Consider the following 13396-nt stretch of genomic DNA (forward strand, 5'->3'; position numbering starts at 1 on the left):
TTCCCAATTTTAAAATACAAGCTATACCATGTGAAAATTTTTTGATTGCTGATCACTTGTTCATTTCAGTTTTGAAAAAGATAGAAATAAAGAGAATTGCAAAGACACCCTAAGGGAGATAGAAAGTTACAGCAATCTGGGCAGAGGGGCCTTTATGCACCTACTGTGTTCATCCGAACAGCTGTATGGCAGAACATTCAAGGTTTTCAAGTCCCTATGATACTTGGAGCTGATAGTATTTTAACAGCTATTGGTCATTTAGAAAGCTTCTAAAAACTCTGTTTTAGCGTGAAATACTTGAGATGGTTCTAGTTAATTGTGGGAATTAGTTTTTTCATAAGATAGATTTAAAAAGTGTTCTTGGGGGGCTGGTCTGGTGGCTTAGTGGTTAAAGTTGCATGCTTTGCTTCGGCACCCCAGGGTTTGCAGGTTTGGATCCTGGGAGTGGACCTACCCACTGCTCATCAAGCCATGCTGTGGAGGCGTCCTACATAAAAAATAGAGGAAGACTGGCTCAGGGACAATCTTCCTCACCAAAAACAAAACAAAAACAAAAAAAGAAAAGAAAAGAAAAGTATTCTTGGACTAAGCATAATATTTAAATAGCCAATATATACAAGTCTTTGTGAACTGAATAAATAATTCTCAATAAACTGGACATACGCACTGTTCAGAAAAATCCACTTTAAAATCAAATTATAATTAAGGACAGTTGCCTATTATGATACCACAGATTTTTTTAATGCTAGCATATTTTTTTCAACAGAGGTCAATTTCATTAACTTGAATATAGTTTCGTTATTGAATTATGAAACAAGATACAGACAAATTTTATAAGCACAGTTTTGACTGTACAACACAATGAAACTGTAATTCCAAGTTACAAAGACATTCACACAAAAATATTCCTTAGTACTGAGTAATGGCTATATACTGATGATAGTAAGAATTAATAATACTTTCCACTTATGGTATTTATGAATAATATTCTCAATTAGGTCAAAAATAATTAACATGATAGTCATAATTCCAAATAAATATATTATTGTGTTTGCTGTACATATGTATGTGCATATATATATATATTTTTTTCTTTTTTTCAGATAGTATTGAACCCAAGTTGACTTTGAAAAGAAACAAATTAGGGATATTACCATGCACTTACGTTATCAGGGTACCTTTATGTAATGTTTGATGTCAAATAAAGACTAGAGTTCTAGTCAACTGGAGTAGGCAGTCTTTGAGTTTGTTTAGCCATGGAAAATGGGTTACCTCTAAAAAACTGGTTTGTTCCTTTTGTACAATGTACACAGGAGCAGAGTGTGTCTCCATTTGCTTATTTCCCAGTAACTTTTAGACCCATGTGTCTAAAGTCGGGGAGGTCTCCAAAGAACACAAGGGGGAGCTCCTGGCTGTGGAACATCAGCGAAGCTTCCACCTGCTCCAGCCTCACCTCTAGCCACCTCTCTCAGCAGCCACACTGAAGCGTTCTACCACAGGCCTCCTGCCCACTCACCCGCTCCCACTTCCCTTCTTAACAACTTACCTCTCCTGGATGAACTGCTAAGAGAATCACACTCTGTTCTTTCCCATCCCACTATGCTTCTCCCTCACCCTCCCTGGGGATGGGAAAGGGGAGAAAGAGAGGGAGATTTACTGCTGAGTGACAAGACAATGCAAGTGGGTGACAGCATGGAAAAACCGACCGCTAGCAATTATTAGACCAAAATGGATATCTGTTTTAACAAAAGACAACAGTCTAATGGGTCTTCAGCCTTACAATCAAAAATGCTCTAAAAAATTCAAGAGTAAGACACAAAGTGATCTAAACAGGACCGGAAGCAATGAAAGAAGGCAATGAAGTTCTCTGCTAAGAACTCTACATTATTTTGCATCCAGAAGAATAAATCTAGCTGTGCGTATTCCTAAGATTACAAATGAAGTAAAAGGGTCTGCGGGTTTTATTCACGTGGTTCATCTTTTCAGCAAGAACAGCACTGTAATTGAATGTAATCTGGTCTATTTTCACCAGTTTAGCAGACTGTCTTCTAGGAATCTGGTTTGATCAAAATTTTCTTCTCCAGCTGTAAAAAAAAAAAAAAAAAAAAAATTATACAAAATAAACACCCAGCCTGTGTTTTAAAAGAAGAAAAGATATTTGAAGAGAACCTCAGGAAATAAACATTTAGTCCCTTAAGTTACGTTAGCTTGTGCACTCTGCTACTGAAAATCCAAAAAGTTGGATTCTCATTGATTTGGTTTTAAAATTTTCCCCCTCAGCTTGGGATACATGGGAGTATTCACATTTCAAATCTGAATCTCCAAAATGAATGAAACGAAAATGTGGTATGTTTGGTAGAAATCTGAAAAGGCCACGTGTCTTGCTGTAAGTATGTCTCAAGTCTAAATATCCACCATTAGAACCATTGGCTTCTATCAAGGTACTGTCTCTATTTCCTATTGAAATGAAGCTTTCTTGGGAAAGATGAAGTAGGAACACTTTTGCAAATATTCCCTTATTAGCCGAGCTAGAGGTCTAGGGAGGAAATGAGACAAAAAGAAGAGACCCTTGTTAGCTGTACGGGATTGCAAAACTTCAGAGCATGGGGAATCACATCTGGGGAGGGATAACTGAGTCAGATGATAGCAGTTTCTGGGACTCTAAAAATAGGTAGAAAGGCTAAAACCCACAATGGGGTAGGGAGAGTGAGCTTCCAGAGGCAAAATGCCTCTCCTAATTTTCTCTGAGATCATCTCCAGATAAAACCACATTCCCTCAGTTAGTTCCAATATCATTTGAACGTCTGGGTTAACTTTTAACCTGAACTGCTAGCACATTTTCAAATATTGCAGATAATGGGTTGCTCTTTAAAGGGAAGGGGGAAAAAAACCAGCAAGAAAGGCATCCCTGTATATGCTTCACTAAAATAAAAATCCGCCACATAAAATAAGAGCCTTCCCTTGGGGCTGGCCCCGTGGCCGAGTGGTTAAGTTCGCGCGCTCCGCTGTAGGCGGCCCAGTGTTTCGTTGGTTCGAATCCTGGGCGCGGACATGACACTGCTCATCAAACCACGCTGAGGCAGCGTCCCACATGCCACAACTAGAAGGACCCACAACGAAGACTATACAACTATGTACCAGGGGGCTTTGGGGAGAAAAAGGAAAAAATAAAATCTTTAAAAAAAAAAAATAAGAGCCTTCCCAATAATACTTAGAGACTTTAGAATAAAAATAGCAAAGATGACTAGTGATTAATACATCATACAGGAATCTATGACTTTTGACGAACAGAAATGACAAGCAGTAGGATATATTGGAGTATATGAGGAAGCCATTTGGTGTAAACCTAATTGGCTTGACTTTGTTTTTCCAAAAGGACCTGACATGGCCGTTGAGCACGCATTGTATATCTGCTTTAAGTATTTGCTTTGTCCCACAGACAAGAACAAATGGCCTTAAGAAAAAGGTGCAACTTCCCCCACATTGGCATTTCCTTAACGATAAGCATCTTCCCCTAGGCTAGGAACTGATTGCTGTGCTCACCCCACAATAGATCTGCTCCCTGCTGTGTGCACCGAAACAGCATACCTACTACCTGCTGTGTCCATCAATCGCTGTGCCGACAGAGGAGTCTCATGACTATTGTAAAAGTGACATTTCAATCATATGTGAAACATGCTCTTTGAGGGTTATCTAACCACTCTGTACACCCCACTTCTTTGGTGCCCTTCCTTCCTTCCTGGGCTGTATGGTCCTCACATTTTGGCTCACAATAAACTCACTCCAAATTTTCATTTATAGATTGGTTATGGATTATTTGCATTGATACTTTTCATCAACTTAGATTAATAAAATTTTGTTTCCTTACCTCATTATCAGAGACAAGCCACTTAGGAAACTTCAATAATTAAAAAAATTTATTTTTCAAACAAGACGTGAAACAGGGATGTATAATCACATCCTTCCCCTAAGGTTTCTAATGAAGATCCCTCTCCCCGACTTGAAAATTAGCTCTCCCTTTTTCCATTCTAGCTCGCTTTCCTTTCTGGCTCTGCACATCTTCCAGCAATCAAATCTAAACCTTCACTATCAACCTGTCTCCACCAGTACTTTCCTCCTACTGACCTCAAGGATCAGGAAGTGTGCCAAGAGTGGAGTTTAGGAAAGATCACCTTGAATGCAGCAGCATCGTCTACCTGTTATTCAACTATTTCTCACTTTTTCATTGCCAGAGTTCTGAGAGCCACGTCAGCTAGTACCTTCTTTCTCTTAGCTCTGCAGTTCACTTTCTTGTCCCAAATTGCCTCTGGACAAGGTGTCAGAAAGGGCTCGGCAGCAGCAAATCATGTCACTGGGCAAGGGCTGAGCGGAAGTCTTGTAAACGGCTGTTCAGTGACCCTTCCTAGCCACGATTATCTTCTTTTGCCCTTGATATCTGTATTCTTACTAAGCATTCTGCTACATTTGACATTTCTAATCACTCCTTCCTTGAAACTTTCCCTCCTTGACTTCTGGACTCTGTTATGCTGGTTCTCCTCTTAACATTTCTGCCAGCTCCTTTTAATGTCCCTTCACTGATTTCACTGTCTTCTTGATCTCTGAGTATTCTCCAAGGTAATCCTTTATTTTCTGCCCTTCTCCCACTACATCGGAGGCCTGGGAGTGATTTTCATTTTCATGGTTTCAACCTTTATTATTAACTGGCTCTGAATTTCCAGTTGTTCCCAAACCTGACTGATCATGGGAATAGTTTTGAGGAATTTCTTAAAGATGCAGATTCTGAGGCCTCACTCAAGTAGTACATAATTAGAATCTCTGGGCCTAAGGCTAAGAAATCTTTATTTTCAGCCAGCTCTCTAGTTAACTCTGATGGAGCCAGTCTACAGATGGATAGTAGAGAATCACCGACCTCTACACCTTTATTCACTGGAATGTCTGTCACCTCAACCTGAACCTGAATTATATCCACAGAAATGTTCATATCTTATCAGCATCACAATTTTAAATGCTTACACAAAACACTTAAAAATGTGCTTAAACTCTGGATTCTTCTGTACTTTTAGCAAATAGTTATCCTATGTTATCTTTCTTCCTTCCTGGATACCTCAGAATGGAACCTCTCTGTCTGTTCCCACTGACTGACTGGACCTCATCACTTCACTCCTGCCTTACTTCCTTGGTTTCTGACTGATTCTCCTCTCCAGCCTTTCCTCTTCAATACAATCCACTTGAGAGGTGGCATGGCATAATTGAAAGAGCTGTGGAGTCACACAGACCTGAGTTAGAATCCCAATATCACTTCTTACTGACTGTGTGACTTTAGGAAAGTAAACACACCTGGAAAGTCCAGTTTTCTGAGCTATTAGCATCAATTAATTAGCAACAGCAATGATTAATTAATAGATAAGCTTTAATATCTGACACTCAGTAGAGATTCCCATATTGTAGCTATTGTTATGACTCTTGTTGCTACCGTATATCCCATAACCAGACTCATCTTCCTTCACAATGTCATCTCTCTGCTGAAAATCCAGAGCGCATCTTATTGATTCTCAGATAAATAATAAGTCATCTTCGGTTCTTCATGCCACTTCCAGTATGTACCTGCCATGTGATAGTAGGCAAGTTATTTAATCTTTCTGTGCCTCTATTTCCTCATCTGTAAATTGTGGATAATAAGGGTGCTTACCTCTTAGAGCTACTGTGAGAATTAAATGCATTAATCCATATCCAGTGCTTAGAACAGCGCCTGACACACTGCATTATAGCAAACCCTCAATAATTATCAGCTAGAGGTAGCAGTAATAGTGGTAGCCGCTCTCATAGCTCTGTCATAACACGACTCCTACATTCCGCTATTCCACTGACTGCTCCCCCTACCTTTTCACTGCACAGGCCACTCTCACTCTTGCTTTTGCTTAATCTGCTTTCTTCTCTGCCTGCCACAGTGCTGGCATCCAACAGGCAGAAATGCATATTTGCTGAATTAAGTTTTATAATCCCCCCTACTCACCCAAGTCAGCCCTGGCTTTGCTCTGAATTCAAAAGACCCCTTTATCCCACTCTCTTCCATTGGCTTCTGATTGGTATTTTTTCACAACGAAGTCATAACCTGAAGCCAGTGCTCTTCCCCTCCCTCACATAGCCCGTCCAATACTAGGCGCAGAGCACACGTGCTTTCTCATTGGCCCTAGTGTCAGAGCACTAGGCCAGCAGCCCGTACTTTGACCACCTGATCACCACTATATTTTTTTATACATTTTAAAATTAAAATTGTTATAAATATGGCAACACTACAATTTTTGAAAGGAAAAATTCTAGGTCTATTTATTATGGTTTGATGACCTCTATTATAAATAGTAATAAAAATTATGTACAGACACGTGTTGCTTAACGATGGGGATATGTTCTGAGAAACGTGTCATAAGGCAATTTTGCTGTTGTGCGAACATCATAGAGTGTACTGAAGGGGAACAAAATTTGCCACCCCAAAAATGTGGCTTTTTAACATGAGGATTATTTTCAGCTGAGCATTTTTAAGAAATGAAAGACTCAGAAAGTTTTTCTTATTACCTCTCCCTTAACTGACTAAAAGAATTCAGATTAAAAAAACCTATCTCAAGAAGCAGCTATCACCTTAACATAACATGAACTAAGTGGGAGACATGGAGGAACCTAGAAAAGCCTGTTTGTTGGGCTCCCCTCTGTGTTCTTCTGTCTCTCTGTGGTCAAACTCTTGTTTTTCAAACGTTTGCTCCTTTTCACCTACCTGTGAGTTGCCTTCCTTCCCTTTGAGGGCCCTGACTCTCCCCACCCGCGATATCTTTTGCCTTTATCTGAGGATGGTATTTAGGTTGAAGGCTTCAGCCATTTTGGTGAGTTACTCAGTTTTCCTGAGTTTCCCCCATGTATCCATGTTATTAAACTTTGGCCTATTTTTCTCCTGTTAATCTGTCTCATGTCAATTTAATTCTTAAACCAGCCAGAAGAACCTAGAAGGCTAGAGGAAAATTTCTTCCTCCTCTATGGTACTTACACAAACCGAGATGGTATAGCCTACTACACACCTAGGCTATCTGGTACTAATCTTACTGTACCAGTGTCATATATGTGGTCCATCACTGACTAAAATGTCATTATGTGTCACATGACTGTACCTTGCTTCATTTGGCTCTCATGGCATTCCTGCCCATGAATATCATTATTCTAGTTTACCAATAATGATACTAAGGCTCATGGTCACCTAGCTGGTAAAGCAGCAAAGCCAGGATTTGAACCCAGTCCTGTTATATACTCCAAGACCCTTGCTAATCTGTTACTGAGACACAGTAATTCATCTACTAGTTTTAATGCTACGTGGACAGTGTCTCTATTTGGAGATTACACCTAATCTTGGTATAGAAGAAACTGTACAGTGTAGTGAAAATTACACAGGCTTAGAATCAAAACTGACCCATGTCGATGAGGGTGACCCATATGAAACTGCTCTGTTTGTAAGTAAAAATAGTTGATTTTCAGCATTTTCACTGGGTTCAACCTTTAACAGTGAGTAATTGGATTTGCAATTAGTTAAACCTCTTTTGGTCTCAGTTTTTTTAACTATAAAATGAAGCTGTTTATAGTTGGACTCTGAGCTTTTTATTCTAGAGTTCTAAGAGAAATAAAGGTTACAATAGGCTATAGATTATGGAATTCACATGAAACGTCCCAGTCTCACCAAGGAAATGTTTTTAAGTTTTAGGGACTTACTTTAGTGAGAAATATACTGGTCTTTATGTAATAAACAACACTGTGAATTTCTGGGGGGAGGGGTGGTAACTGTTAATTATTTTTAAAAAGCAGAATAAATAAAAGTAACTTTGTTGTATTTAACATAGAATTTCAAAAGTAATCAAAGCTTCTCTGTCTGCAGTTGAAAGAGGTCACTATACTTGTACCTTCTTGTAGTTTCTGCAAGGAAGCCAGTAACAGAGCTGCCGCCTCTGGAAGAGTCAGTAGTTGGGAGTTTGGGCTTCGTCTTTCTGGAGAAACAAAAATGTATACATAGTCTATTAGTATTTAAATATTCATATACACAAATTATATTCCAGTATGCTATAATGCTAGGAAAACCTCTGTGAAACAGATCTTTTTTTGGTGAGGAAGATTGGCCCTGGGCTAACATCTGCTGCCAATCTTCCTCTTTTTTTCCTCCCCAAAGCCCCAGTACTTAGTTGTGTAGCCTAGTTGTAAGTCCTTCTGGTTCCTCCCTGTGGGATGCTGCCACAGCGTGGCTTGAGGAGCAGTGTGTGGGTCCACAACTGGGATCAGAACCTAGGGCCCCACAGCAGTGGGTGGGAACTTAACCACTATGCCACCGGCCGCAGGTGAATCAGTAAAGGCTGATTTTTATAATTTGAAACATTTTCACATTTCCCTTGGACGATACTTACAATTGGTTATGTTGTGTATTACAGGGCACAGAAGATAATTTAAACTATATACTACAGAGAATTTCGCGAAAGCAAGGAGGATTAAGATTAAGAGTGCTTGCAGGGCCAGCCTGGTGGCTAGTGGTTAAATTCACAAACTCATCAAGCCATGCTATGGCAGCATCCCACATAAACTAGAGGAAGGCCGGCACAGACGTTAACTCAGCAATAATCTTCCACAAGCAAACAGAGGAAGATTGGCAACAGATGTTAGCTCAGGGCCAGTCTTCCTCACACACACACACATACACACACACACAAAGATTGAGAGTGTTTGAAAATTGTCACCCTTCAGAGATAAATATGGGATGTCTGGGCAGAAAGGTTGAAATGTGATCCTGCACGGCGCCTGCACTACTTCCTCTCTTGTCACTTCCAACGCAGTTTGAGATAAGCTACCATCTTCCCACGTGTGAAGGCAATTATTTGACTGAAGGAGTATCTGCGAAATATTCAAAATGACTTCAAATCTAAGTTGACAGAAGAAAAACTTTCCTGATTCAACACAAACCGTGGGAGCAGCTGTGGTGGGAAAACAAATCTTCTCATAAAGTAAATAAGCTAAACGACCCTGCAAGCTTGAAGGTAAACAAACATTTGTTAAGCAACTACTCTGTGCTCAACACAGTGTTTGGTGTTTTCCAAAATGAGTTGTATACTTTTTATTTTTAGCATTTCAACCTTTAATATGTATCAAAATTAATTATATTGTTATCTTTTAAATCCAATGGCATGGAAAGGTTTATCGTGAAAAATAATAGTCCCTGGCCCCATTCTTAATGGCCCCCACTGAGTAACTATTTCTGATTTTGAACCTTTTGATTGCTTTTTGTAGTAATATAATGGAGACATAGGTTTGAAGTTTCTATTTTAGTAATATTTGACAATATTTTAATAACAACAACAATGGTGTTTAAGAGGAAACTGTGTAAAGGTCCTGTCGTAAAGGGGGAGGGACATTTCCGGGGGCAGCTGCACAGTTCTGGCCACCCCTCCTCACCCCTCAGAGCTGAACCCCGGCCTGGCCGGTCCCTGGAGCGCCCCCTGGGGACCGCGGCACACCCTGGCGGCCCGAGGCCGGTCTGAGCCGCTGGCAACCCGCGCCGGGCTGCCCGAAGTCGCCGGCCGGCCCCCTGGGTCCCTCGGTCACTCACCGGGCGGCGGCCGGTCGGAGAGGTCCTTCCTCCGGCTCTGGTCTGCGAGGAAGCGGCGGCCCTCTGCAAAGGCGACACACGGGGCTCAGCGCCCGCCCGGCCCGGGCGATCGGGGTGACACCAGCCGCTCGGCACCGCGAGTCCCCAGGCCGGGAGCGGGGCGACGGCGGTGGCGGCGGCGGCGGCCGGTCGCTCGTGGTCGAGATCTGCGCCGGTGCCAAGTTTCGGGCGCTCCGACCCCGGGCAGAGGCAGGCGCCGGCGAAGGGACCAGGAGGAGAGGCCCGCGCCCCACGACTGGGCTTGGGGGCGGGGCTCCTGCTCCCCAGCCGGGGCGATGCCGCCAGGCAGCCCGGGACTCTTCCTCTGTGCCCAGAGCCAGCAACCCTCCAGTTTGGGATGGGGGATTTCTAATAATCAGAGGGTCCTCCCTTTCCACCGCTTCCCTCCCCCGCACCCCGTCCCTTTTCCTTGATGAACTGAGACGAGGATGAACAGGGGAACAAACTCGATATTATTCTCTCCCCACAGTTCTTCGTCTGTCCCATGGATTCATGCACCCCTAAGGGTCTTCCCTTTATTGCTGTAGGAAGAGCAAAGTATTTGGAACGTACGTGCGCCCTTCAGGTAGAGCATAGCCTGAGGAGTCCAATTCCTTCTCTCAAAGAGTCTCTGCAACCCGGGGAGAAGAGAAAAGCAGTTAATAAGACAGTACAGCCTAGTCCTCTATTAGGGAAAAAAAAAAAAAAAAAAAGGGAGGGATGGAGGGAGGGAGGGGAGGAGGAGAGAGAGAGGGAGAGGGAGAGAGAGAATGAGAGAGAGAGAAAGAGAAAGCAAGGAAGAAGAAGGGAGGAAGAGAGGGAGGAAAGAGACAGGGAGAGAGAAAGGAAAAAAGGAAGGAAAGAAAAGAAGCAGTGGAGGAGGAGGAGGTGGGGAGGGGGAGGGAGGAAATGAAAGAAGAAGGAAGGGAGGAAGGAAGGAAGATAGGGAGGAAGGAAGGAAGGAAGGAAGGAAGGGAGGGAGGGAGGAAGGAAGAGAGTGATAGCCCACCCAGGATCCCCAAGTGCACTTGGTTACCTGCGGTGCACCGCTGGAGTTTCCCATGGAAGAAAACACCAGGAAAAGAGCCAAGGTTGTTGCCACCAGACTTCTCAATCCCTGCAGGAAAAGATCAATCAAGAGAATCATTTCTGTGCCTGTAGAATCTTCTGCTTCCTTCCTTGACGCCTGGACAATTACAAACTCCTTACTTTTTTGCTATTTTCTGTTTTAATACTCAGTATGTGGAGAAGGGAGTTCCCCAGTTTACCTTCTATTTAATCCACAAAGAGTTCTTTTTCAAAAAAATATTTAAAAATATATTATTTTCATTAACTCAAGTGAGGAATTAGGTGAATCAGGAAAAAAACTTTTTAATAAAATCAAATGATTTTGATATTTTAAAGGCATATTGTTTAAAATCCTTTAGCCTCTAAAACACTTATTAAACATAAAATAGGTAAAAAGCTGTAAAGTGTTTTATAAAATAACTGAAAAGTCTCAAGTAAAACCTTTACTTACCTTCATGTTCTGCTCCTTTCCAGAACCTGCAATAACTGTAACTTTCCCTATGAGTTTTCTTGTCTTGTTCTGAGAGTGGGGCTTTTAAAATCTTAGCGTCAAGGACCCCTCCCGATCATCTTGGGTAGAGTTAGGGAGTCCACAGGGACTTCTTGTCAATCTTCAAGATTGAGAGGATCTGCTGACTCCTCCTGGGAAATTCAATTGCAGGAAGTAGAGGAATGATTGATGGGTGGACATCATTTGTTTAGATACTGACCCATCAGCTGGGATATAGTCTGAATATATCAGCATCATTGTTTTTGCTTTTCCCACTAGCATCCCCAAACATTTTATTATTATTATTGTTAAAAAATGATTAACCCCAGGCAGAATCAAAAGTAAATGAATAAAGCAAGAAAACTTATCTTGGGTAACTAGCTATCACTGATGACTAGAGATGAATCATTTGGGTAGAAATTCAAAGGTTAGGGAATCTCAGTGGAATTTGACATCAGTCATTTACTTTATTATCCATTCAATTATTTAACAGATATTTATTGAATGCCCACTATGTATCACACATTCCTCCTTTTAGTTAAAGGGAAACAGCCATGCGTGAAAAAGACCCAATCTCTGCTTCGATCAAACTTGTCTTCTAGTCAGGGGGAAAACACTGCAAACTGGTAAGCATTCTAAACTGGCTAATAAAGTACAGAATGTTTTAAATACTTTATAAAGTAAATGTAAGCAAGATGATGTGATAAGGTGGGTGGTGGGCTGCTTTAGGGAGGGTGAAAACTCAAGTAAGTCTGGAAAGATAAGGTGGAGTCAGACATGGGATAAGCTGGGGTGGGAATTAGTATTCCAGGCATTCCAGGCAGAAGAAAGAAAAGCGAAATCTTGAGCATGGCCCAGAGCTTGGCTTGTTTGAGGAATATGAAGGAGACTCGTGGAGCTAAAGTTGTGTGGGTGACAGGGGAGAGCACTGTGAGTTGAGACCGGAGAGGAAGAAACGGGCCAGTACGTATGAGAACATGGTTATATGAAAGAAATGATGATGGTTAGACTAGGGTGCTACTTGCAGGTAACGGAGAGCTGTAAATGAATTTGGGATGCTGGTTGGAAGTAGAAAATAGAGGACACATGGTTAAATGGGATATGAGAGTGTGAGAAAAATAAATCAGGGATGATGCTCAGATTTTTGGCTTAAACATCAGGTGAATGATGAAGCCATTTACTCAAATTGGAGAGACTTCAAAGGAACCAATTAAGAGAGGGATATTAAGAGTTGTCTTTTGGACGTATTGAAATTAAAATGTATATTAGACATCCAAGTAGAAGTGCAAAGTAGGCAGTTGCAGATGCAAAGTTCTATAGAGCTCAGCAAAGAGGTCACCAGCCTACAGATTTTTTTTTTTCTAAAGGCAAGAATGATCAGATTTAAGAATTTTAAGAATTCTAAAAATTTTAAGGCAGAAAAAAGGTTGAGATCAAAAGAGAATACTTAGGGAGTGAATGGAGTTAAAGAAGAGAGGCAAGAACAGAGCTATGAGAACGAACAGAGAGAGAAAGAGGAGAGGGAGAGCCTGCAAAGGAAGTCGAGGTGAAGCAACTGGAAAGAAAGGAGAAATTCCAGGAGACAGTGAGGCCATGGAAGCCAGGAGAATATCCAATAATGTTGAAGGTCAAGCTAGATGAAAGCTAAGAAATGTGAACTGGAATTTGGAATACAATGGTTTCTCAAGACGGAAGCTTGATTGGAATGGGTCAAAAGTGAGTAGGATATGAGGAAATAAAGATAAGTGTGGACAACCTTTTTAAGAAATCTCACTAAAAGGGGGAAAGGAAAAATGAACTTTTTAAAAAGATCATAGTCGAGTCTGGTGGAAGTGTGTTATTCTTTTTGGCCTTCCAGTCGTATCTGAACCCTTTTATTTTTGGGAAATTCCTAAAATTCCCTAAATTATGAATTATGGAATTATGACTCTCGGTGGGAAGCAGAGTTTTCCTTCTTTGATACAAGCTGAAAATGCCAGATACTCACTTTCCCAGACTCCCTATCCGGTAGGGTGTGGGCACATGACTCAGGCTTCAACCATCAGATATACCCACTTGGATGGGGAATCTGGAACCAGGATGGAAAGAAGTGGGATCAGGAGAAACACTTCCTGGTGCAGCACTGGCTGTGGTAAGCTTGAGTTTGTTGGGGCAATACTGGCCACAGTGCTAGT

At 41.5% G+C, this 13396-nt stretch overlaps 2 protein-coding genes across 5 annotated transcripts in view; one reads left to right on the forward strand and one right to left on the reverse strand.

Moving 5' to 3' along the window:
* The window catches only part of GYS2 (glycogen synthase 2), a 57282-nt gene extending 56053 nt beyond the window's left edge, over positions 1-1229 (forward strand). For 2 of the 4 annotated variants that reach the window (XM_046643883.1, XM_046643891.1), the window contains exon 17: positions 1104-1229. The gene's annotated coding sequence lies outside the window, so the exon portion shown is untranslated. The remainder of the gene's footprint in view (positions 1-1103) is intronic. The other 2 variants (XM_046643899.1, XM_046643911.1) reach the window with 1 other exon arrangement.
* Positions 1230-1384: 155 nt separating this feature from the next.
* SPX (spexin hormone) lies at positions 1385-11036 on the reverse strand. Its single transcript, XM_046643947.1, has 5 exons — positions 10701-11036; positions 10238-10295; positions 9626-9688; positions 7938-8021; positions 1385-2084 (listed from the first exon to the last, which is right to left on the reverse strand). The coding sequence occupies exons 1-5, from the start codon at positions 10809-10811 to the stop codon at positions 2026-2028; spliced, it is 375 nt and encodes a 124-aa protein (XP_046499903.1). The 5' UTR covers positions 10812-11036; the 3' UTR covers positions 1385-2025.
* Positions 11037-13396: the final 2360 nt, after the last annotated feature.

The sequence above is a fragment of the Equus quagga genome, chromosome 1 (genome assembly GCF_021613505.1).
Source record: "Equus quagga isolate Etosha38 chromosome 1, UCLA_HA_Equagga_1.0, whole genome shotgun sequence".
Taxonomy (NCBI): Eukaryota; Metazoa; Chordata; class Mammalia; order Perissodactyla; family Equidae; genus Equus; species Equus quagga.